Here is a 26,430-nt window from a genome sequence, read left to right as displayed (position 1 = left end):
AGCCTGGATCCCACCTCAGAATTTATTTTTAATATATTGCTGAAGGCAGTCACTATCAGTAGATCAGGAGTTGAAACCTCTTTGACCTTTGTGGACAGATGGTCTCCAAGGCCGTTCATACTTTATGGGATTCTCTTCTGAGCCATCACTTGTCCTTGAGCGAATGGTCCTGTCTCTGATGTTGGTTTAGCCCTGTCTTAGTGGGAGGAGGAACTTACTAGGTCTAGAGAAGCACTGTCCAAGAAATATAATATGAGTAATGCATGTAATTTAAAATGTTTTAGCAGCTACATTAAAAACAGTAAAACAAAAAAAGGTGAAATTAATTTTAATAATATATTTAACCCAGCATATTTAAAACATGGTCATTTAAGTATGTAATATAAAGAAGTTTATTTTTTTATAATTTATTTTTTTTTTTTTTGTTGGGACCGTACACAGGAGAACGTATGTCAATTAAACAATTTGTACACGTACAATTCAGTGACATTGATTACGTTCTTTGAGTTGAGCAACTATTCTCACCCTCTTTTTCTAAGTTTTTCCTTCCCCATTAACATAAACTTACTGCCCCCTAAGTTTCCTATCTAATCTTTTGAGTTGCTGTTGTCAGTTTGATCCAATATAGACAGCTCTTGAAATAGCACGGTGCTCAAGGCAGACGTTCTTTAGCGGTTAAGCTAAAGTATTATTTGGTTTTAAGAAGATTTCAGGGGATATTTTTGGTTTAAAGTTTAAAGATTATCTCATGGCAGTAGTTTTGGGGGTTCATCCAGCCTCAGTTGCTTCAGAAAGTCTGGATTCCATGAGAATTTGAAATTCTGTTCTGCATATTCCCCCTTTTGATCAGGATTCTTCTATGGAATTAAAGAAATTGTTAACGAGATATTTTACGTCCTTTTTTCATGCTAAGTTTTTAAAATGCAGTGTATATTTTACATGTATAGCACATCTGAAGTTGGATTAGCCACATTTCAAGTTCTCATTAGGTACATGTGGCTCATGGACATATTGGACAGTTCAAGGCCAGAGCCTGAGCCCTTCCTGTACAGCCCAAGGATGAGAAACACCAGCCGTATGCTGCCTATGGAGGGAAGTTTTGCTGGTCGGTCAACGTGTGGCTGCATTTATATGACCCCTTCCATCAGCGCTTCCTGTTGAAACTAGCTCTACTGTCTGTTCAGCTATTCCGTGTGTGCCGTCTGAGTTCTTGTGAGCTCTTTGGGGAAGAAACCGTTTCTTTCAAAATTCTACAGTGCCCAGTACCAAGAGTTCAACCATTTAGCAGAAATCTCTGAAGACTTCCTATGTGCCAGGCCACTGGGCTTACAAAGATTAAATCAGAGGCTTCTGGCCTCAAGGAGAGTGAAGAATAATCTACTGAGGGAGGGACAACTTAAAAATGATTATAATTAGAAGAGGGAGCTAGGGAGGCATTATAAGTACAGCTAGGAAGGGCATTAGGACTTTTAGGACCATGGAGAAGTCTGCAAGATCCGAGGGGAAGGGCAGGGAGGGGGAACTTGAGGCAACAGCTATTTATCCACCAGTATGCAATTATGTCAATATTTTATTGTCTAGAATAGCTTTATCAGTACATACCAACTAAACGTGCCTTGAGTACAGTGTCTAGCAGCCCACACAGAGTAAGTGGCAGGATGAACACAGTAGAGCATGCAGTAGGTGCCCTGTGGATCTTTCCTCAATGCTATGGCTTTCTGTCCTGACTCTCTCTGCCCTTCTCAGTGACTTTCCTCCCTGGCTTTTTCCACAGGGTTGGGCCAGACCCTGTCAAGCACCCCTCAGGCCCAGACCTTGCCTACAGCAGGTGAGGATGAGGGGAACAAGCTGGAGACGAAGCAGGTGGTCCTCATTGATAGCTCCTATCTGTGCCAGTTCTGCCCCAGCAAGTTCAGCACCTACTTCCAGCTCAAGTCTCACATGACCCAGCATAAAAATGAGCAGGTAGGTGGTTGGCATTTAGCCACAGCCACCCTGTCATGAGTCTGGCTGGTGCTGGGGCCTTGAACGCTGCCTAGAAAGGGATGGGAGTGGGCCTCAATTGCCCTGAGATATGATCTTACCACCCATGATGGGTCAAGCTTCCTCTACCTGGATAGGGCCAGCTTGCTGAGCCACTGCGGTGCTAGCCCTGGGGAGAAAGTTCTTCTCTTGAGGGTCATGTGACGAAGGGAGTCAGGCACAGGAAAAATTCGTAATGCCCTGAGAAGGGCCAATGTCTAAAAACCTACCTCAGAGGATTTAGGACTCTAGTATTTTTTTTTTTTTAATTGAGGTGTAATTCTCCTAACAAGAATTCACCCTTTTGAAGTATACACTTAAGTAGTTTTTAGTATATTCATAAGGTTGTGCAACTGTCACCACTATCTAATTCCATAAAACTTTTATTACCCCAAAAAAGAAACCCTGTACCCATTAGCAATCGCTCCCCATTCCTCCCTGTCCCCAGTCCCTGACCACCACTAATCTACTTTCTGTCTCTGAGGATTGGCGTATTCTGGACATTTCATATAAATGGAGTCATACAATATGTGACCTTTTGTGTCTGGCTTCTTTCACTTAGCATAATGTTTTCAGTGTTCATCCATGTCGTAGCATGTATCAAAACTTCTTCCCTTTTTTTTTTTTAAACTTTATTCCTTTTCATGGCAAAATACTATTTCATTGTATGAATATACCACATTTTATTTATCCATTCACCAGTTAATGGACATTTGGGTTGTTCTACTTTTTGGCTGTTACAAATAATGTTCCTGCAAACATTCACGTACAAATTTTTGTGTGAACATACATTTCCATTTTCTTGGGTATATACCTAGGAGTGGAGTTGCTGGGTCATATGGTAACTATTCCAGCCTTTATTTTTTAAAATAAATTTTATTGTTTGTTTTTTTTTCTCCTTATAAAAGTACCAAGTTACCCAATGTAGAATTGGAAAATTCAGTAAACTAAAGAATGTATTTACTATGTGCTGGGTGCGCTGCTAAATGCTTTATATTCAATATTTGATTTAATTCTCAAAACAGCCTTAGAGATAGGCATTCTCAGTACATCTATCTTACAGATGAGGAAACGGAGGCTCAGAGAGGTGAAGCGACCCATCCAAAGTCTCACTGCCAGTAAGTGACCAAGTCAGGATTAAAAGCCAAGTCCGTTTGACTCCAAACCCCATGTCATTAATCACCTTGCAATATATCCTCCTGAGAAAACAGTCACCACCTTTAATCTTACAATCCAGAAACAACCCTGGTCATGCAGCACAAAATCCATTATATATTTTTTGAGCTTCCGTATTTATGTTTTTAATTATAATTGGGATCATGCATACACATATAATTTTGAATTGTGCTCCTTTTCTTGAAATATCCTTTAACACTTTATTTTAAAATAATTATAAATCTACAGAAAGCTGCAAAGATAGTACAGAGAGATCCCCTGTACTATATGAGAAACTAGTATCTATATATAAATTTATTAGTGAAAGAAAAGAATACTGAAATAAGATTGCCGAGTTAGATACACATCTGGTTCATGTCCTACAGGACAACAAAAACCATGACCTTTGGGGTTGATCTACCTGACAAAATCACTTGCGTCGGATCAGTTTTCTACAAGTCAGCATTTAACGTTACAGTCTGGATCCTAATCAGTAGAAAATATTGAGTGAAAGCAAGCTGCATGCCCCAGAGATGGGCCTTAGGCAGGCTTGTTAGGCAGTGCTCTGAACAGCAGTTGTCAAAGTCAGGTCCCTGGACCAGCAGCATTAGCACCACTGGGGCACTTATTAGGATTGCACCTTCTCAGGCCACCCAGACCTGCTGAATCAGAAACTTTGGGAGTGACGCCTACCAGTCCGTGATTCTGATGCTTGCTCAAGTTGGAGAGGCACTACTCTAGCATGACATTGACAGGACATCGGTCATCTTTTCACCGTATTTCCAAGTTTTGGATAATTTTTCTAAACATGTTCATGCCAAGCGGAACATGAGGCAAGGGTCATGGGGCCATAGTGAGAGGCTTAGAGGTGGGGACCCTCTAATAAAAGTAAAACCAGGGCTCCAGCAGCAGGGGAGCAGGGGCATGGCGGTCCACCAGCAGTGTCCAAGGCACGTGCTCCAGGGCAGGGGGCAGCAGTGGAGGCAGCTCTCCTCGGCCCCTACCTCCCCTCACTTGCCCTGCATCTTCCTTCAAGGTATACAAATGTGTGGTCAAGAGCTGTGCCCAGACGTTCCCAAAGCTCGACACATTTCTGGAGCACATCAAGAGTCACCAGGAGGAGCTGAGCTACCGCTGCCACCTCTGTGGCAAGGACTTCCCCTCGCTGTACGACCTGGGCGTTCACCAGTACTCCCACAGCCTCCTGCCGCAGCACAGCCCCAAGAAGGATAGCGCTATCTACAAGTATGTGTTCGCCCCACTTCCCTCTCCCCAGGTGGGTGGGTGGGCAAGGAGCCCAGCTTCTATGGCCTTGGTGGTTCTGATACCTCAGAACCAGTGAGACACCTCAGAGGGGAAACTGAGGGTCCAGGCTGGGGTCCAGGGTGGCAGCGAGTGTTCTGGGCCTTGCTGGCCCTTCTCACATCTCTCTTCAACTTGGCAGGCATTTATTGAGGAAGGGAGACCCTTTTTATCTTAAAAAAGGGAAATAAGTATTTCCTCATTCATAGTAGAAAGAAGGTTTGTGTCTTTTCCTGAACTAAAAAAACTATGAAAATATTATTTTGTCTAATAACCTACAAAATTTAGATTACAATTGAAACTATACACTGATGCTTAGGCTGTAAAAAGAATGAATAAGCACAGTTATAAGAGCAACAATCATAAAAATAAGATTAGTTTGTTTTATAATCTATAAAATTTAGATCAAAATTAAAGCTGTATGCTGATTCATAGACTGAACAAGGAATGGACCAAGTGTAGATTTTATTTGGGATCATTTTTTCAGACAAAATGATACGATAGCTTGATGTACCATCGTTTACATCATTCTAGCCTCTTCCGTCGCAGTCATAAAGAGGGTCCCCTTTGGCAGAGATGATGAAGGAATAACTCCTTCAGTTTTGCCACATGCTCTTTTATATATATATGTATGTGTGTATATATATACTTATACATATATATAGTTTGTTTTACTTATTTTTGTTGTTGAGAATATACACAGCAAAATATACACCCATTCAACAGTTTCTACATGTACGATTCAGTGATACTGATATCATTCTCTGCGTTGTGCAACCATTCTCACCTTCCTTTTCTGAGTTCTTCCTCCCTCATTAACATAAACTCACTGCCTCCTAAGGTTCCTATCTAATCTTTCAACTTGTCAATTTGATCCCAGATAGATTGCTCTTAAAAAAGGATAATGCTCAAGGCAAGCATTCTTTGCTAGTTAAGCTAAACTATTGTTTGGTTTTAAGAAGACTTCAGGAAATATTTTTGGTTTAAGGTTTAAAGATTATCTCAGGGCAGTAGTTTCAGGGGTTCATCCAGCCTCCATGGCTCCAGAAAGTCTGGATTTCATTGCCACATGCTCTTTTTTTTTTTTTTTAATTTATTTTATTTTTGTTGTTATTGAGACTATACACAGCAAAAACATACACCAATTCAGGTTTCTACATGTACATTTCAGCGACAGTCTCATTCTTCGAGTTGTACAACCATTCTAACCCTCCTTTTCTGAGTTGTTCCTCCCCCATTAACGTATACTCACTGCCCCCTAAGGTTCCTATCTAATCTTTCAAGTTGCTGTTATCAATTTGATCCCATACAGATCTTAAGGCAGACATTCTTTACTAGTTACGCTAAAATTGCCACATGCTCTTAATCCTTAGATCTTTAAACCATTCTCTGGTGCTATTGATCTTGTCATCCTCCTTGCTGAGTTTCTCTTACTTGATTTTTTTTGGGAGTGGTCCCTATGCCACACCCTCCTTTGCTGACGGTGCTGTTTACAGATATCCAATGGCACTTTCAAGGCTTCATGAAATCCTGGATTTTTACTCCGCAATTGTTTTACAATGCATTTGCCCGATGTAGTCTGGAAGCAACTGCTCCACAAAGCCCAGGACATAGCATGGGGATAGCTGTTAGAGAAAAGTCAGGGGGAGTTTGTCTGGGTACTCATTTCAGTTCATTAGTGAATATTTTCATGTTAAAATGGCTTTTGCTTCCCTATAGGGACTTGGCTAATGACCTCTACTAATGGGGCCCATGGTAACTCCTGGGTAAGGTTTCTGGAGTTCAGAAATAAGTAAAATATGAGCTTATAATGTATAGACTACTCAGATAGATAGGCTTGTCAACAAATGCTTACCATGTACTGTGATAAAATGCTATCATATGGATGTATCTATGAAGTATAAAAGTAGTATGGTAGTGTGCAGAGTAGGGAAGCTGTCCCAGGAACAGTAATACATGAACTGGTTTTGAAGGATGAGTAGGAGTTTTGTAGGTAGACAAGGGCTGCGATGGAGTGCATCCCTAGAAGGGGAACAGCAGATGCAGAGACATAATAGTAAGTTGTATAGGATGGAAGTGGGAGGAACCTGGAAGAGAAAGTGAGACCAGGGCATGAAGGGCCTTGTAGCAATCACACAAGTTTTGAGAAGTTGACAAGGGGACTGGGACGCAAGAAATGGAGTGTAGGGCAGTTGCCCTCGGGGAGACTGGAAAATGGGACCAGAGAGGCAGGGAAGTGAAGTGAAGGTATCTGGGCATTTGTACTCAGGGAATTAGTTTTGCTGTTACCCTTTCAACCTATGGATTATCTGTTAGTTTCTATGGCTGTGTAGCCCTCTCAAATGAGATGCCAAGTGAAGGGAAGGGAGCACCTACTCTGTGCCAAGCTCTTACTTACGGACATTGATCCCTGCAATCCTGGGAGGTAGGAGGTATTTTCCCCATTTTGAAGAGAGAAGTGACCTGCCCACCAGACGTTAGCACAGAGCGGGGATTCAAGCCCAAATCTGTAACCTTGGAAGCCTCACGACACTAGTCTTGGAGTCTGTAGGCTGAGGATTGAGCCCAGTGCTAACACGGCTCTGTGCCTACAGTTGATCACTTCTCCCAGGTCCCATTGCTGGGGTCAGAGCTCCAGGAGGCCGTTTGTAGCTGTCTGATGATCAGGCCCAAAGAGCAGACTACCATCTGGATGGCCTGAGGTTGGAATGGTGTCATGGTTAATGATGGCTTTGAAACCAGTTTGCTTATGCTCTAATCCTGGCTTGTTTTACAAACCTGATGGGTGACTTTGGGCAAGATATTGATTCACTCTGGGCGTCAGTTTCTTCGTCTTTGAAATGAGAATAACGATTGTACCTACCTTATTAGATTATTTGTAAGGATCATGTAAGACGAGTATGAGGCTCCTAGACATGGTGCCTGGAACATAGTAGATGCTCAATAAATGTTATTGCAGTGATTATGATTATTTCTATTATTTAGATATAGGTTTGGCTGCATGCAGTAGAGACTGAAAATAAAAGTAGCTTAAACAAAGTGAAAGTTTATTTCTTTCACAGGGAAACATTTGAGTAGGTGTGATGGCTTCATTGCATTTTCAGAGGCTCAGGCCCTGTCTGTTTGCTCTACCGCCACACGCCACCCCACCCACCCCTTCCAGCTGCAATGCCTTGCCTGCTGTCTCTTTGAGGTACCTCCCAAACCCCTCAAATGAATTTCATGCCTGCCAGTATATATGTACAACATATTTAATTTTTCCTTTGAAAAATATTTATTTTTTTCCTAATTACAAAAGTAATCCATGTACAATACAGAAAAGAGGATAAAAAGTGAAATAAACCACAAAAACAAAACCCTACCATCCAAAAATAATCCCTGTTACCTTTTGGTATATGTCCTTTGATATATATCTGTATAAAATATGTATAACCCGTTGCCATCGAGTCGAGTCTGACTCATAGCAACCCTATAGGACAGAGTAGAACTGCCCCATAGGGTTTCCAAGGAGCGGCTGGTGGATTCGAACTGCCGACCTTTTGGTTAGCAGCCGAGCTCTTAACCACTGCACCGCTAGGGCTCCAAAATATGTATAGACCTATGCATATAGATATAAATAAATATTACAGGCTATATTTTGAGTCAAGTCATCCCAAACACTGTCACTGGGTTTGGTGAAAATTCATCACGCTGTCTTCCTGTTGCACAACTTCCAACAAATAGACTGAAACTTAATGGGATCATTCCATACATTTGTTGTTGTTGCTTAAAACTTTTGCACTTAAAACTATAATATGGACATCTTTGCATTTTAGCAAAAACCAACCTGCCTCATTTTCCTAAACGGCCGCTTAGTGTTCCATTGCATGTGGATGTACCTTAATTTATTTAACCTATCTCTTATTGCCGGATAGTTGGGTCATTTCCAGTTTGTTATTATTATAAATGATGCTACAAGGAACAATTTTGGACGTGTAGCTTGCTCATTTGTACATAAGTTCCTAGAAGTAATTTTGCAGGGTCAAAAATCAAAGAGGGTTTAAAAAAAGATTAATTACTTACCTCAAAAAATGATATATGTACACAGTACAACTATAAAGGGCCTAGAGTAAGAAGGAATACCCTGTCCACCCTGACCCACTTCCTCATCCCATAGGCAATCACTTTCAGGAAGTGTTCTTTTTAAAACTTTTTATTTTGAAATAATTTCAAACTTACAGAAAAGTTACAAGAATAGTACAAAGGACTCCCACATGTACCCCTTACCCAGGTTTTCCAAATGTTAACTTTTTACCATATTTGCTTTACCATATTTGGAACTATTTGAGAGTAAGGTACAGACATGATGTCCCTTTACCTATACCTTTAGTGTGTTGTTGCTGGGTGCCATTGAGTTGGTTCCAACTCATAACAACCCTGTCTACAACAGAATGAAACACTGCCCGGTCCTGCACCAGCCTCACAAATGTTGTTATGCTTGAGCCCATTGTTGCAGCCTGTGTGTCAGTCCGTCTCGGTGAGGGTTTCCCTCTTTGTTGCTGACCCTCTACTTTACCACCTTTAGTGTATGGTTCCTAAAAACAAGGATAATCTTACATAAGCACGGTATAGTTATCAAAATCAGGAAGTTAACATCAATACAATTCTGCTATCTAATCTATAGACCTTATTCAAATTTCTCCAGCTCTTCCAATAATATCCTTTATAGAAAAAGAAAAAAAAAATGCTCTTTTCTGGTCCAGAGTCCATTCCAGGATCACACGTCGCGTTCAGTTGTCACATCTCTGTAGTCTCCTTTAAGCTGGAACAGTTCCTCATTCTGTCTTTGTCTTTCATGACCTTAATATTTTTGAAGAGTACAGACTAGCTGTTTTGTAAATGCCTCAGTTTGGATTTGTCTGATTCGATTCAGGATGTGCTTTTTTAGCAGGAACAGCACTAAGCAATGCTGTGTCCTTCTCAGTGCACTGTATCAGGAAGCACAGGGTGTTGACTGGTCCCATTACTGGTGATGTTAACTGGGATGACTTAGTCAAGGGAGTGTTTCTGGCAGGGAGTTTTGATTTTAATGGTTATTGCTAAACTACTTCCCAAACAAATTTATGTCTCCTCTCTTCTGTAGCATGCGTGTGCTAGTACAGATAATAAGGGGTGCGATTCCTGTCCATTCCCACCCTAACCAACATAATACAGATTATATATTACTGACCTGGTAGCACACACCTTCTCATTAACTCTGCTCCTATCACCACCTCCCCTTTCTCTCTTGCCATTTAGAGGCGTTTAGTGTGTGGTTTCCAGACTGTGGTCTGAGGGGTTCCCCAGGGCCTGCTGCATGTGTAGCCTGCCTGTCGGTTTCCCACTGTGGCACTGGTGTGCGGGAGGCAGGGCCCACATTTCTGTTTTTGGCACGAATCACTCACCTACCTGTGGCATTTCTCATTGGCAGATGTTTTCGTGGTGGGGAAATGGCAGGGTCTTTTCTTTCTTCAGAGCGGGTTGTGGCCAAAAACTGCTGTTTTGAAGTCATGTTAGCCACAATGATGTTAAGAATAAAGACCATATTTATAGTGTTTTGCAGTTTATGAGCTGTTTGGCACACTTGTCTCCTTTGATTCTTGTGACAATCTTAAAAATGAATGAGAGGCGGTTCCATTTGGGTTTCTTAACCCCATTTTAGGGATGACGAAACTGAGGATCAGAGACGTGAAGGAGCCAGGCCTGAATCCCTGTCTGTCTGACTCTTTCACATAACAGATTCTTACTGGAGCTTGGAGCAAACTGTGAACAGGACAGATATATCCCTGCCTCCAGAGCTCACTTGCTAGTGTGGGAGACAGATAATAACCAAGTAAGCAAATCAATAAAATAAAATAATTTCACTTAATAAGTGCTAAGAAGAAAAGCAGTTAAGAAATCAAAAGACGTATAGCGTTGGGCAAATCTGCTGCAAAAGACCTCTTTAAAGTGTTAAAAAGCAAAAGTGTCACTTTGAGGACTAAGATGCACCTGACCCAAGCTGTGGTCTTTTCAGTTGCCTCATACGCATGCGAAAGCTGGACAATGAATAAGGAAGACTGAAGAGTTGATGCCTTTGAATTGTGGTGTTGGCAAAGAATATTGAATATACTGTGGACTGCCGAAGAGCAAACAAATCTATCTTGGAAGACGTAGAGCCAAAATGCTCCTAAGAAGTAAGGATGGTGAGACTCAGTCTCACGTGCTTTGGACATGTTATCAGGAGGGACTATCCCCTGGAGAAGGACATCATGCTTGGTAAAGTAGAGGGTCAGAGAAAAAGAGGAAGACCTTCAACGAGATGGATTGGCACAGTGGCTGCAACAGTGGGCTCAAACGTCGCAATGATTATGAGGATGGTGCAGGACCAGGCAGCATTGTATTCTGTTGTACTTAAGGTCGTACCTAACAACAAGAAGAAGAAGCAAATAAAACTGGGGAACATAACAGGGAATGGCTGGGTTTGGGGCGTGGGAAGCAACTTGAGACAGGGTGTTTGGGGGGGCCTCTTTGAGGGGGTGACATTTGAACTGAGATATGAAGGAGCCGCCTGGGGGAAGAGTGTTCCAGGTAACAGGAACAGCAAGTGCCAAGGCCCTGAGGTGAGAAGGAGCTTGACGTGTTTGAGGTATATCAAGAGGCCAGAGTGGCTGGAGCAGAGTAAGTGAGGTGGGAAGGGTGGAAGTTTTAAGCAAGGGCATGACATGATCTGATTTTTACTTTTAAGGTTTCTGTTTGGCTGCTCTCTGGAGAATGGACTATAAGGGGCAGGGTGGAAGCAGGAGACCAGTGGGGAGGCTACTGGATATGTCTGAGCGAGGCATGATGGCAGCAGTGGCAAGCAAGAAGAATGGATGGATTTGAGAATGAATTAAATATAGGTTTTTATCTTCTAATGTTGGTGCTAGGAGCCCTGGTGGCACAGTGGTTAAGAGTTCAACTGCTAACCAAAAAGATCAGCAGTTCAGGACCACCAGCAGCTCCTTAAAAACATTATGGGGCAGTTCTACTTTGTCCTTTAGGGTCACTATGAGTCGGAATCAACTCAACAGCAGTAGGTTTGGTTTTTATTTGGAATGTTGGTCCTGAGGGATGGGCTGGTTCCTGCACCTGCAAGCCCCGCCCCCACATACTCCTCTGTTACCTCTCCCGCTCCTTCCCATTCAGGTGTGTCAAATGCGTCAACAAATACTCCACCCCTGAGGCCCTCGAGCACCACCTGCAGACTGCTACTCACAACTTCCCTTGCCCGCACTGCCAAAAGGTAGGTACTGCTGCCTTGTTTTTTAGGGCCAGGGCAGTAATAGGGGGCGAGGAGGTCGTGAATGCCTCATCCTCTCCTTCTCCCCTTCTACCCTGGTATGTGTAGGAGGGCTTGGGGACGTAGTCACAGAGGACACTTTGTCTTTGAAGAGTAAGAGCTGTGCCTGGCTTGTCTTACCAGACATGGCTGTGGTGGGGGCTGCTGCTGAGCCAGGCCAGGCTGGCTAACAAAGGGTGAGGCCTCTCCTTGGGCTCAGGCCCTGGGTCTGAACAGTAGCCTCCCAGCTTACTGATTTCTTATTATCAGTGCTATTATTTGTTCTTCTTTTCAGTGAATTCTGGGAGTCCTTACTAAAGGCTGGACCTTAATGTCATCAAATATCTAGACAGTGTGCAAATTTCCAGTTGTCTCAAAAAAATCATTATTTTTTTAAAGTTTGTTCGAATCAGGTCCACATATTACGATTGATGATATGGCAAAAGTGTCTATTAATCTACAGGTTCCCCCACCATTCCACTTTTTTTTTTTTTTTTGTCCTTTTAACTTATTCTGGAAAAAACTAGGCTATTGGTCCTGTGGAGTTTCCCACAGTCTGGATTTTGCTGATTACAGCTCCTGGTGTATTTAGCTGGCTTCTTTGTTTTACTCATTTTCTTACAGTCTTACATGGTGGATTTTCCAGGACAGCCCTGGTTTCACTGCTTCTGTCTCACTGCACCTATTTCTAATGATAGACCCTAATTTGGTCCTTTGGAATATATGGTCCAAGTAAAAGGTATCACGAATTGTGCCAGATGCTGTTCTGAGCATTTTTTTTTTTTTTTTTTTGGTGAATTTACTGATTTAATCCTCACCATATCCCTAGGAGGTAGGTGTACTTTTATTTTCCCCATTTGACAGATGGGGAAACTGAGGCTCAGAAAGGTTATCCAGCTAGGAAATAGTGGGGCTAATAAGTAGTGGGGCAGTTGGGTCTGTGTTCTTGACCACTTTTCTATACTGACTGAATGAAAAGATGAATGAATGAATGCCCTTCCTATACCTGGGGAGGAAAGAGAGTTTGGCTTCCATGTTTTCTGTTTATTGTTATTATTATCATTTTTCCATTCATTTCCTTAATTATTTGTTCATGTATTCATTCATTTCTTTACTTGTCAGTCATTTGACTCAGACCTTATGTGGGGGAATGAAAACCCCTCTCTGCCCTTTTGGAGCTCCCCATGTAAGCAGAGGGATGTAATTCAGCGGGTTAAATGCTGTACCAAAAGACTATAAAACGTGGGTAGACATTCAAGGGAGGAATTTTGCTTTGCCTGGCATGGCAACATGGAGTCAGGGAAGGTTCACCGCAGCAGTGACAGGTGCCTGAGTTGGGTCTTGAAGGATGAGTCGGGAGTTCATCAGGCTGTGAGAAAAGCTCTGTAGGTAGAAAGAATAGCCTGGGCAGAAGCTAGGGCAAGCATGTTTTGGCTGGGCTTATGGGTTGCAGGAGCCCTGGTGGTACAGTGGTTAAGGGCTCGGCTGCTAACCAAAAGGTCAACAGTTTGAATGCACCAGCTGCTCCTTGGAAACCCTGTGGGGCAGTTCTACTCTGTCCTATAGAGTCGCTATGAATCAGAACTGACTCAATGGCAATGGGTATGGGTGAGTAGTGGGGGAAGCCATGAGGTTCCAGAACTTGACTCTAACAGCTGAGTCTGACACTGTGGACCCTGGCACCTGCTGAGCAGAAAGGAACGTGTTTCCTTAGGGGCTAGAAATAAAGGGCCCCTTGAACTTAAAAGATGTTGAGGACATGGAGGCCTGGTGACCTGATGCCAACTCCTCTTCTGCCACATGGAGGCCTGGTAAGTCAGACCTGAAGCTGACTCCTCTCTTCTGCCAGGTATTTCCTTGTGAACGCTACCTGCGGCGTCACCTGCCCACCCATGGCAGCGGGGGCAAGTTCAAGTGCCAGGTATGCAAGAAGTTTTTCCGGCGGGAGCACTACCTCAAGCTGCACGCTCACATCCACTCAGGTGGGTGCCCCCACCTCTGCCCAACTCCCACCCAGCTGCGTCCCCATGCTTCTGCTGGCCCTTTCTCTGTCTCCCTCACAATCCCCTCCTCGTCCCTCTCTCCAGCCCCTTCCTGGCCCCCTACGCACCTGCCCTCATTCATGAGCCAGAGCTTCCTCCCTACACTAGAGCAGAGGTGATCCCTTGGAGATGGGTGGGGGGACTCTTAACTCTGCCCTCTAAGAGTCAACCCCCCAGGACCATTCTGGGCTCCTGGGGGTGAGGGCACTGTCCTTACTACAAAACTTCCACCCAAGCCTGGATAAAACCCTCTCTTCTTGGTTCCCTAGGTGAAAGACAACATTTTATTTTATTTTAGCCTTTAAATTTTCTTATTAGTTACTGTCTTAGTCATCTAGTGCTGATGTAACAGAAATACCACAAATGGATGGCTTTAACAAAGAGAAGTTTATTCTCTCACAGTCTAGTAGGCTAGAAATCCTAATTCAGGGCATCAGCTCCATGGGAAGGCTTTGTATCTCTCTCGGCTCTGGAGGAAGGTCCTTCTCATCAATCTTCCCCTGGAGTAGGAGCTTCTCCACGCAGGAACCCAGGGTCCAAATGACGTGTTCTGCTCCTGGTGCTGCTTTCTTGGTGGTATGAGATCCCCCATTCTCTGCTTGCTTCCCTTTTATCTCTTGTAAGATAAAAAATGGTGCAGGCCACACCCCAGGGAAACTCCCTTTACATTGGATCAGGGATGTAACCTGAGCAGGGGTGTTATATCCCACCCTAATCGTCTTTAACCACAGGCAAAAATTATAACACACAGGAAAATCACAAAATGGAGGACAACCACACAATACTGGGAATCATGGCCTAACCAAGTTGACACATATTTTGAGGGGACACAGTTCAATCCATGACAGTTACTATTTTTTCAATTGAGAAAGTAGTGAAGTATTGAGAAAGATTCAAAGATTGAGAAAACCTGGGGGAAAAAATCTTCAACAATACGAAAGCACATGCAATAAAAAATAAACCCCCCCTCTCACCTCAGGTCACCAATTTTCAATATTTTTTTTTTTTTTACTATGACCTATGGTAAAAAAATACACTATATTGCAACCCAGTATACACATATACATACAGAATATATTGAAACAAAAGTTTTACAGAATAATATTTTCTATTCCATTCAGATTTTTTCAATTTTGGTTTTTAAAATAACTACCAACAGGCTGTGACTTGGTGTTTGCAGTTTGAAAAACACTTCTATTTCCCTCCCCAAAGGTAATAGCTGTTTACAGGTTGCTGTTGAGTTGACTCCAATTCATGGCAATCCCATGTGTGTGAGAATAGAACTGTGCTCCATAGGGGTCTCAAGGACTGATGCTTTGGAAGTAGATTGCCAGAGTTTTCTTCCGAGGCACCTCTTGGTAGACTTGAACCTCCGACCTTTCAGTTAACAACCCAGTTTGTTAACTGTTTGCACCACCCAGGGACTCCAAACAACTGTTAACTTAGTGTTATTTTGTCTATAGTGGTGCAAATGGTTAATGTGCTCGGCTGTTAACTGAAAGATTGGAGGTTTGAGTCCACCCAGAGGTGCCTCAGAAGAAAGGCCTGGTGATCTACTTTAAAAAATCAGCCTTTGACATAACATAGTTTATAAAGAATATGTTCTACATTCTACTTTGGCGAGTAGCATCTGGGGTCTTAAAAGCTTGTGAGCGGCCACCTATAATATTCCACTGATCTCACCTCATCGGGAGCAAGGGAGAATGAAGAAAACCAAAGACATAAGGGAAAGATTAGTCCAAAGGACTAATGGACCACAACTACCACAGCCTCCACCAGACTGAGTCCAGCACAACTAGATGGTGCCCAGCTGCCGCCACTGACTGCTCTGACAGGGATCACGATAGAGGGTCCTGGACAGAGCTGGAGAAAAATGTAGAACAAAATTCTAACTCACAAAAAAAGACCAGACTTAGTGGCCTGACAGAGACTGGAGAACCCCTGAGAGTAAAGCCCCCGGACACCTTTTTAGCTCAGTAATGAAGTCACTCCTGAGGTTCACCCTTCAGCCAAAGATGAGACAGGCCCATAAAACAAAACGAGACTAAATGGGCACACCAGCCCGGGGCAAAGACTAGAAGGCAGGAGGGTACAGGAAAGCTGGTAATAGGGAACCCAAGGTCAAAAAGGGAGAATGTTGACATGTCCTGGGCTGGTAACCAATGTTACAAAACAATATGTGTACTAATTGTTTAATGAGAAGCTAGTTCGTTCTGTAAACCTTCATCTAAAGTACCAAAAAAAAAAAAAAAATCAGCCATTGAAAACCCTATGGAGCACAGTTCTACTCTGACACAAACCAGGTCACCATGAGTCGGAGATGACTTGACAGTAACTCATTTCTGATGTTTTGACTATATAACACATTTGTTTATTTTTACAGAAATGGGCACAAAATAGACACTCTGTTATGTACCTTTTTTCTTCACTTATCAATAAATATACATTGAAGATGTTTCCTATCTGTACCTTCTTTTTTTATAGCTGCTAGTATTCCTCTGTATGGATTTACCATCTTTATTTAACCAGCCCCCTATCGATGGATGCTTAAATTATTTTTCAGCTGTTAGTTTGCATACACATTGCTGTGTGGGTCTCTTGGCAAGCTTTTTGGAGTATGTCTGCAATGTATATTCCTTGTCATGTTGTTGTTAGATGCCATAAAGTTGGTTCTGGCTCATAGTGACTTTGTGTACAACAGAATGAGACACTGCCTGGTCTTGCATCATCCTCACAATTGTTGCTATGTTTGAGCCCATCATTACAGCCACTGTGTCAGTCCATCTTGTTGAGAGTCTTCATCTTTATCACTGACCCTCTACTTTAGCAAGGATGATATCCTTCTCCATATTCCTAGCAATGGAATATACTACGTTAAAATGTATATGCATTAGTAATTTTGATAGATATTACCAAATTGCTCTCTTTATAGCTTTTAAAATTATTCTTATTCAAAAATAATACATGCTTTTTGAAAAAATGGAAATAATACAGAAGTACATAAAGTAAAAATGTTAAATTACCCTTCAAATCCTAATTGCTCCTGACAGTTTGGCATGTACCCTCCCCCATCTTTCTCCCTGCACATGCTGTGTATATACAGACACACATGGCTAGGGTTTTTTTGGTGGAGTGGACTTTGTATTTTCTCCTAACAAAGATGGGACTATACTACACTGTGCAACAGCTTTCTTTTCTTCCTAGCGATATGTCCGGGAAATCTTTCCAGGTCAGTAAACACAGATCAACCTTAACCTTTTTTTTCAATTGTGCTTTAGGTGAAAGTCTAGAGCTCAAGTTAATTTCTCATACAGAAATTTATACACATATTCTTAGTTGCAGTCCCTATAATGTGACCAACCTTGACCTTTTTAATGGCTGCACAGCATTCCATTGTAAGGACCAGAATTTCCTTAACCTCTGGATTGGCATTTTTCAAAAACACTTTATTCATTCCAGAGTGAAAACAGAGAGGAAATAATGGCAGGAAATCAAAACAGCCTAGGAGCAGCCCTTTTCCAAAGGGCAGGTTGTCACCCCACCGCAGCTTTGCAGACACCTCCCTTGATTTCCTGTGGGCTCCTCAGAGGCCTCCTGACCTCTATCAGATGCGAGCTGCCCCCTGCCCAGCTGCCCCCTTGCCCTATGTCCCTTCCCCCACTGGATGGACCCTCCTATATCTTCTCCAGCAGTAGAATGATCTGGATCATTAGTGGATCACACTGCTCACTGCTGGGCTGGAATCCTAGCTCCCCACCACTAGGTGTAAACTTTCAGCAAGTCACTTCACCTCTGTGAACCTCAGTTTTCTCATCTATAAAAAGAGAATAATGGTAGGAGTTACCTCATGGTTTTTTTATTGTGTTAAAATATACACAACATAAAATTTGCCATTTTAACCATTTCCAAGTGTACAATCCAGTGGCATAACTCACACTCACAATGTTGTGCAACCATCACCATTTGGTTTCAAAACTTTTTCTTCACCCCAAACGGAAATTCTGTATCCATTAAGCAATTAACTCCCACTACACCCCCAGATCCTGAGCCCCGACCACCACTAATCTACTTTCTGTCTGTATGCATTTGTCTGTTCTAGATATTTCATATAAATGGGATCATACAATATTTTTTCTTTTATACCTGGCTTATTTCACTCAGCATAATGTTTTCAAGGTTTATTCATGATGTAGCATGTATCAGTATTTCATTCCTTTTTATGGTCAAATATTCCATTGTATGTATGTACCACATTTTGTTTATTCATTCATCTGTTGATGGACATTTGGGTTATTTCCACCTTTTGGCTATTGTGAATATTGCTGCAGTGAACACTGGTGTACAAGTATCTGTCTGAGTCCCTGCTTTCAAGTCTCTTGGGTATGTACCTAGGAGTGAATTGCTGGGTCACATGGTAATTTTATGTTACTTCATGATTTTTTACAAGAATTCAGTTAGGCAAGGTGTGATTTCCTTCTCCCCCATTCGTTGCCCCATTACTGTAGAGTAGAGTCGATTCCGACTCATAGCGACCCCATAGAACAGAGTAGGACTACCTCATAGGGTTTCCAAGGAGCAGCTGGTGGATTTGAGCTGCTAACCGAAAAGTCACCAGTTTGAAACCACCAGTGGCTCCATGGGAGAAAGATGTGGCAGTCTGCTTCCATAGCGATCTACAGCCTTGGAGACCCTATGGGGCAGTTCTCCTCTGTCCTATAGGGTTACTCTGAGTTGGAATCAACTTGACAGCAGTAGGTTTTTTCTGCCCCATTACTCAGCCTCATCTTGGGCTCATCCTCAACTCCTCTCTTCTCTTACACCCCACAGCCAGTCCATTGGGCGCCTTCCCCCCAAAAAACTCAAACGCATTGCTGTCGAGTCATTTCTGACTTGTAACAACCCTATAGGACAGAGTAGAACTGCCCCATAGGGTTTCCAAGGAGTGGCTACTGGATTTGAGCTGCCAACCTTTTAATTAGCAGTTGAGCTCTTAACCACTGCACTACCAGGGCTCCAGTCCATTGGCAAGGGGTGTCGATTCCAGACTTTCCAAATATAGCCTAGACCCAACCACTTCCTGACTGCACCAGCCTTCTCCCTGCCTCCACCCTTACCCCCCGCCCTCCAGGCTTTTCTCCACACACAGCCAGAGGAAGCTTGTTAAAATCATAAATCAGATCCTGTCTCTTCTCTGCTTAGACCCTCTGGTGGCTTTTCATTTGCTCAGAGTGAAAGCCAAAGTTCTTACCTTGGCCTTGCAAGCCCTCCCAGTCTGGGCCAAGATACCTTGCTGACTTCACCTTTTGCCTCTTTCTCCCTCCATTCCCCCTGCTCCAATCACACTGGCCTCCTCATTGTTGTGTAGACACAGCAAGCATGCCTCCACCTCAGGGCCTTTGCACGTGCTTTTCCTTCTGCCTGGCTTGCTCCTGTACTACCTCAGGTCTCACCTCATGTGTTGCCTCATCAGAGATGCCTTTCCTGACCACCCATCTGAAAAAGCCCCTCTTGTCCTTGGCAAAACAAAATCATGAGGCATGGTAGACGCTGTTTTTCCCCCAGGGTACCGCCAGGAGCTGCTGCCCTGAGGGACACAGTGAGGACCTCATGCCCAGACTTCCTCTCACTGGACCTTCTCCCCCGTCAATGTCTCCTGCAGGTGAGAAGCCCTACAAATGCTCAGTGTGTGAGTCTGCATTCAACCGCAAGGACAAACTGAAGAGACACATGTTGATCCATGAGCCATTCAAGAAATACAAATGCCCCTTCTCGTGAGTAGAGGCTGGCATGGATGTGTGTGGGGGCTGATTCTGCCAGGGAAGGCAGGACGGAAAGATGTCCAGTTTGAAGACTGAAGGCCTTCTCTCCTTTTATCCTGTCCTGGGCCCTGCCTGCCTCACTCCCCACCTGGCTTTCTTGCCTAGCCCTTAGTGTGGACAAGGGTGTCCCTCATGCCCAGGGCCAGCAGAGCGGCTGGCAAGAGGGTCCTAAGCTTGCAAGTTCCTCCTGACCAGTGGCTTTGGGTTCTAGGACACACACAGGCTGCAGTAAGGAGTTCAACCGGCCGGACAAGCTGAAGGCCCACATCCTGTCTCACTCCGGTAAGCAGCTCTTTCGTGGGCCTGCCAGGAGGGGTCTGGTTTGGCTCAAGCCCCACGAGAGAGTCCTGCCAGGAGGAGAAAGAACAGATACATCCCTTGAGACTTACTAATCCTGCCTGGTACAATCCAGCCAGCTGACTTTTGCTCACATGGGCTGTGAGCCAGGCCCTGTGTTAGGGTCCTCAGGGAGTGCAGAGGTGAATCAGAGATAGTCCCCTACTGTGAGGGAAAGCTGACCTGAGAAGACATAGCTAAATCAGAGAGGTTCCCCGTATGATAGAGGTATGGATCAGATGTGGAGGGAGGGCAGTCTGACCAGGTCCAAGACATGGCCAGGAAGTTCCTTGGTCCCCCTCGGCAGTGCAGCTGGGGTATAGAAGAGGGATCTCCAAACTCCTCAGGTTCCCAGCAGTTTTACCAGAGCAGTTTGACTGGCTTTCCACATACTATTTGGTCTAGAACAAGGTTTCTCAGCCTTGGCACTATTGACATTTTAGGCTCGATGACTTTGTTGGGGGCTCTCCTATGCATTGTAGGGTGTTTACCAGCGTCTCTGTCCTCTACCCACCAGATGTCAGTAGCAACCCTCCTTCCAGCTGTGACAACCAAAAATGTCTCCAGACATTGCCAAATGTCCCCTGCGGGGCAGAATCGCCCCTGATTAAGAACCACTGATTTAGACAAAGGATTCAGTAACTAAAGAAAGTTTGAAAATTGGGAGGGTAGATTGAGACAGCCTAGGTTTGAGTGTTGGTGCTGCCACTTTCCTGCTGGGTGGCCTCAGGCAAATCACTGCCCATCTCTGAGCCTCCAAAGGCTGAGGGGGCCGAAGGCATCTGTGAAAAGTGCCTGGCCTAGGGTAAGTATGGGCTAGATTTGACTTCATGGTAGCTGTGGAGGCATCAATGATTCATTCAGTGAGTGATTGTTGAGAACCTACCATGAGCTGTAGTTCGAATCCGCTCCTTGGAAACCCTATGGGGCAGTTCTACTCTGTCCTGTAGGGTTGCTGTGAGTTGGAATGGACTCAGCGGCGACAGGTTTGGTTTTTTTGTTTTTGGTACCATGAGCCAAGCACTGGGTGTGCCATAGGGAATCAGACAAGCAGAACCCTACCGCCACCCTCTTGGGGAAGCTCAGCATTTAGTGGTGGAGACTGAAGAGAAACAATGAACAAGTAAGTATATAACAGCAAAGTACACTGAATGTGAAGCTAGAAATACACAGTGACAAGGCAGAGAATGAAAGGGGGGTATCCCGGAGGGCCTCCTTGAGGTGATATGAGCGCTGAGTCCTGGGGGATGAGAAGAGCCAGGGAAACAGCTTTCCAGGGCGAGGCAGCAGCAAGTGTGAAGCCTTGAGGCAGGAAAGGGACTTGGGGGGCATTTGAGAGAAGGAAGGGGGGAGGTGGAAGGCCTGAAGCACAGGGAACAAGGGGGGCAGGAAGAGGGAGAGGGATGGGGTATTAGGCCGCATGGGGTTTTGTGGGAAATTTGGGGAGTCACTGGAGGGTTTGAAGCAGGGAGTTTCATGATCAGTTCGTGTGTTTTACAGAGACGTCTTTGGCTGTCCTGTGGGGAATGGTCTGAGGGGGCCGGGGAGGGAGGAGGTGGGAAGCTGGCAGACCACAGAGGAGGCTGCTGCTCTGGCCATCCCCGAGAGAGATGATGGTGTCTTGCAAAGTTAGCCAAGGTTTGGGGTTGAGCAGACTGTTCCAGTCAGAGAGAGCCAGCAAGTGCAGAGGTACTGAGGTGGGAGTCAGCTTGGTGCAGTTGAGGAGAGCAAGCGTGGCCGATGCAGAGTAAATGGCCGGGAGAAGGTAGTAGATGAGAGTGGAGAGGGAGCAGGTGCTTGTAGGCCAGGGCGGGAGACTGGATTCTATTTCAGGTGCTGGGGCCCGCATTGCAGGTGGCCCCTCGCTGACCCCCCTCCTCACTTCTTAGGCATGAAGCTCCACAAGTGCACCCTGTGCAGCAAGTCCTTCAGCCGCCGCGCCCACCTTGCCGAGCACCAGCGTGCCCACACTGGCAACTACAAGTTCCACTGTGCTGGCTGCGCCAAGGGCTTTTCCCGGCACAAGTACCTCAAGGATCACCGCTGCTGCCTCGGCCCCCAAAAGGACAAGGACCTGCAAGCCCGGCGGCCTCCTCGGAGGAGGGCAGCCCCCCACAGTGGCAGCAGTGGTGGGCGCAAGATGGAGACCTCCCTACCTGACCCGCTGGGGCTGGAGGAGCTGAAAGACACAGGGGCCGTGGCAGTGCCTGAGACCACCCCAGGCAAGCCACCCTTTGCCGAGCCGGATGCCGTGCTGTCCATCATGGTGGGTGGCTCGGTGGGCGGAGAGCCCGAGCTGGTGGTGCCTGGGCATGCCGAAGGGCTGGGCTCCAACCTAGCACTTGCAGAGCTGCAGGCAGGGCCCGAGGGCCCGTGTGCCATGCTTGCGGTCCCCGTCTATATCCAGGCCTCGGAGTAATGGACCCATGTTTTTGCTCCCATGCACTCGCCTGATGTTTGTGTTGGGCCCGGGGCCTCTGTGGGCAGACTAGAGATCCTTCCCAATGGAAGCGAGCCTTCGGCAGAAATCCTTTTGGAATGTCATTTGTAAGCCCTGACTCGTGGCTGCCCTCTTGTGTCCTCTGTCCTAATGGAGAGCCCCTTAGCATTCTGGGGTTTGGAGTGGGGCTATCTATGAGGGCCATGGCAAGAGATGGCTGGAGCCTGATCAGCTCAGGGTCTGGCTGGTCAGGATGGCAGTTGGCGGCCTAAGAGAGAAGACAGGGCCGTCCTGCCCACTGATCTGCTTCAGTGGCCTCTTGTCAGGCTGTTTTTCTGGAGGCGTGATGTGGTTGGAGCCTTTATCTTTGGGACCTTTTTACATATGCTTCCTCACAGCATCCTCAAGACCACTGTGATGTAAGCATTTAGGAGGCATTCAAGTGTCGTGGTTAAGAGTGCAAGTAGCAGCCACATCTGACTTCAAATCCAAGTGTTGCCACTCACCCACTGTGTGACCTTGAGCAAGTTACTTCACGTCTCTGAGTCTTGTGTTCCTTGTCTGTGCAATGGGGCTTATAATAGTACTACCTCATAGGGTTGTCATGGGGATCCAGAATGATGAAATGTGTAAAGGGTTTGGCGTGGTGCCTGATGCTTGGAAAGTGCTCAGTAAATGTGTTTATCACAATTATGTGTCCAGGTGGTTCAGGCCCGAGCCTTGGCAGTTTCTTTCTTAGCTCCTAGGTGGCAACACTCTCCCCTCCAAAGCTGTGGGTCCCAGGGCCCCTCCCACGCATCTGATTCCTGGGTCTTGGCTGCCTCCATTAGCAATGAGCAGGTTTGGTGCTCCCAGAACAGGGTTTTTATAGAACATGGTCCAAGGAAATCCAGGGGAGGGGGTTTATACTCACTTTGGAAAATTCAGGATCCTAGGTCTAACCTCAAACTCTGTGGAATTAGAAATTCCCAGAACCAGAAGTTCATCTGGAGCAAGCCTCAAGATGGTCATAATGCCCCCACCTCCAGCACTCCCTGTTTGGCGAGGTGTGATGATTAGGGCACTGCCCCCCCGCCCCCCGCTGCTGCCCCATCTCCCCCTAGTCCCCAGGGCGGAGTGAACCAGTGGAAGGCAGGAAGGGAGAAAGGGACCTTGACAATGTTTCCTCATTCAGCTTTACAATCACCCTTCTGAGCCAGATCACCTCAGTTACAGGAGAGGAAACAGACTTGGAGATGGGGCGGGGCAGGACACAGCAGAGCTATTGGATTCCATTTGATGACTGAGTCCTTGAAGCTGGCGCGTCCCTCAGACCTCTGTGTTAGGGCCCAGGGCTGGTGCTCAGAGCCAAGCCCGACTTCCCTGCCTCCTCAGGAAGGGTATGATGTAGTGGGAGGGACAAGCGAGGCATTGGTGCACAGCTGGTGGGGGTGAGGGCTCTAAGTGGATCCTGTTCTCAAAAAGGCTGGAGGAGGCACTGGTGGGAGACAGGAAGCCTCCTCAGAAGACGTGACATTTGAGCGCTTTGATAGATAGATAAAAGCCAAACAAACAAAAAAATAGTTGCTGTCAAGTCCAACCTATTGCAAGTAGAATAGAACTGCTCCTTCAGGTTTTTATGGCTGTGACCATTTGGAAGCAGATCACCAGGTCTTTCCTCCAAGGAGCCTCTGGGTGGAGTCACACTGCCAACCTTTGAGTTAGTAGTCGCGTGTTTAACCATTTGTGCCACCCTGGGACTCCAGTGGATAGATAGGGGGAGGCATTTCAGGTAAGAGCAAGGCACTTTAGCAAATGCTTCTTCAGGCATGATGTGCAGGGCCTGTTGGGTTCCAAGGCTGTGAAAGGTCTAGGGTGCCCAGAGAGTTGGAGAAACGAGTGGATGATAATGATATTCTCTAATATTCTTCAAGCTTGTCCTTGTGGTGGACCTGGACCTGGTGCTAAGCCTTTTACATCACATTATCTCAGCCCTGTCAAGTGAGTACTGTTACTTATTTTACAGATGAAGGAACAGAGGCCTCGTTCCTTGCCTAGGCTCACACAGCTAATAATGGCAGAGCTGAGACTGGAGCCAAGGCGTCCTGCCTCCAAGTGCTTTTAGCCTCTTTGCTATATTGAAATGTGGTTGATGTCGAGTCAGAGTCTTGGATGTTGGGTAAAGGAATTTGGACTTTATTTTCCACATAATGGAGGAGTCATGGAAGCCATTAAACATTTTTTAAGTTGTAACAGGAACATTAAAAGAAATGTTAAAAAACCATATCTCGGCCTCATACCATACACAAAAACAAATTCAAAATGGATGAAGGACCTAAATGTGCAAACTGAAACCATAAAATTCTTAGAAGAAAATGCAGGGGCAACGCCGTCAGGCCTAGCTTTTAACAATGGATTATCTAATATGATAACAAGCACAAACAGTAAAAGACAAAATAAATACATGAGACCTCATAAAATTAAAATACCGACTGGGAAAATATCTTCAGAAACCATATATCCAATAAGAATCTAATAAGCAAAATATATATAAAACTTTGAAAACTTAACAACACAAAGACAACCCAATCATAAAATGGGCAAAGGACTTAGTTATCTTGTGCTGCTATAACAGAAATACCACAAGTGGGTGGCTTTAACACACAGAAATTTATTTTCTAACTGTTTAGGAGACTAGAAGTCTGAATTCAGGGCACTGGCTCTAGCTGAAGGCTTTCTCTGTCCGCTGTGGGGAAGGTCCTTTTTTCTTGGTTCCTTGGTGATCTTCATGTGGCTTGGCATCTATCTTCCCCCCATCTCTGCTTGCTGAATCTGCCCCTTTTATACCTCAAAAGAGATTAACTCAAGATACAGCCTACTGTAATACTACTCATTAACATTAAAGAAAGCCCATTCCCAAATGGGATTATAAAGGGGTAGGATTTACAACATATATTTTTGGGGAACACAATTCAATTCATAACAGACTTGAATAGGTATTTCACCAAAGAGGACATGCAAATGGCTACTAAACACATGAAAAGATACTCAGTGAAGATTAGACAGGAGCCTTAGGGGGCAGTGAGTTTATGTAAATGGAGGGGAACAACTCAGAGAAGTAGGCTGAGAATGGTTGTACAACTCAAAGAACGTAATCAATGTCACTGAATTGTACATGTAGAAATGGTTGAATCAGTGTATATTTTGCTGTGTGTATTCTCAACAGCAACAACAAAATTAAAAAAAAAAAAAAGATGCTCAGTGTTACTAGCCATCAGAGAGATGCAGATCAAAACCACGATGAGATATCATTTCACTCCCACTAGGAAGGCTAAGATAAAAAACAAACAAACCCAGAAAATAACAAATACTGGCAAGGATGTGGGGAAATGGGAACCCTTCTCCATTGCTGGTGGGAATGCAAAATGGTATAGCTATTGCGGAAAACTGTGATGGTTCCTCAAAAAACTAAAAATAGAACTGTCATATGACCCAGCAATTCCACTCCTAGGTATATAACCAAAAGACTTGAAAGCAGAGACTCAAACAGACATTTGTACACCAATGTACGTCGCAGCACTATTCACAATAGTTAGTGGTTGCCAGAGATGGGAGGGAGGGGGAGAAAGGGAGTTACTGCTTATGGAGTACTGAGTTTCTGTTTATGGTGATGGACAAATCACGTTGACTAAGGGTAAGGTTGCACAGTTAATTATTGTAATTGCTGTCAGTAAGTTGTACACCTATAAAAAGTTGAATTGGCAAAAAGTTGTGTGATATATTTACAACAATGACAAAAAAAAAAAAGTAGCTGCTGAGCTGCTTATGTACAACCAAACACCTCATGGAATTTGGTTCCTTGGTTTGGAGGTTTAGGGTCATGGTTTTATGAGACATCCCAGTTAATTGGCCTAATAATGTATTTAGTGCTTCTGTTCTACCTTCTAGTTAGTTCCTATGGTCTTAGCTTGCAAGTGGTCACCCAAGGCAAAAAAATTGGTCTCTATTAGCCTGGAG

At 44.7% G+C, this 26,430-nt stretch overlaps 1 protein-coding gene across 1 annotated transcript in view; it reads left to right on the top strand.

Moving 5' to 3' along the window:
• The window catches only part of ZNF341 (zinc finger protein 341), a 68,276-nt gene extending 44,827 nt beyond the window's left edge, over positions 1–23,449 (top strand). The window contains exons 9-15 of the mRNA XM_004370431.2: positions 1,775–1,965; positions 4,214–4,422; positions 11,665–11,761; positions 13,647–13,779; positions 19,499–19,610; positions 19,870–19,940; positions 21,884–23,449. Coding sequence (XP_004370488.1) covers positions 1,775–1,965; positions 4,214–4,422; positions 11,665–11,761; positions 13,647–13,779; positions 19,499–19,610; positions 19,870–19,940; positions 21,884–22,413 — 1,343 coding nt within the window. The 3' untranslated portion in view covers positions 22,414–23,449. The remainder of the gene's footprint in view (positions 1–1,774; positions 1,966–4,213; positions 4,423–11,664; positions 11,762–13,646; positions 13,780–19,498; positions 19,611–19,869; positions 19,941–21,883) is intronic.
• The last annotated feature ends 2,981 nt before the right edge of the window (positions 23,450–26,430 follow it).

The sequence above is a fragment of the Trichechus manatus genome, unplaced genomic scaffold (assembly GCF_000243295.1).
Source record: "Trichechus manatus latirostris isolate Lorelei unplaced genomic scaffold, TriManLat1.0 scaffold00008, whole genome shotgun sequence".
Classification (NCBI taxonomy): domain Eukaryota; kingdom Metazoa; phylum Chordata; class Mammalia; order Sirenia; family Trichechidae; genus Trichechus; species Trichechus manatus.
The sequence above is the reverse complement of the archived record's forward strand: the minus strand, read 5'-3'. Positions and strand labels throughout refer to the sequence as shown.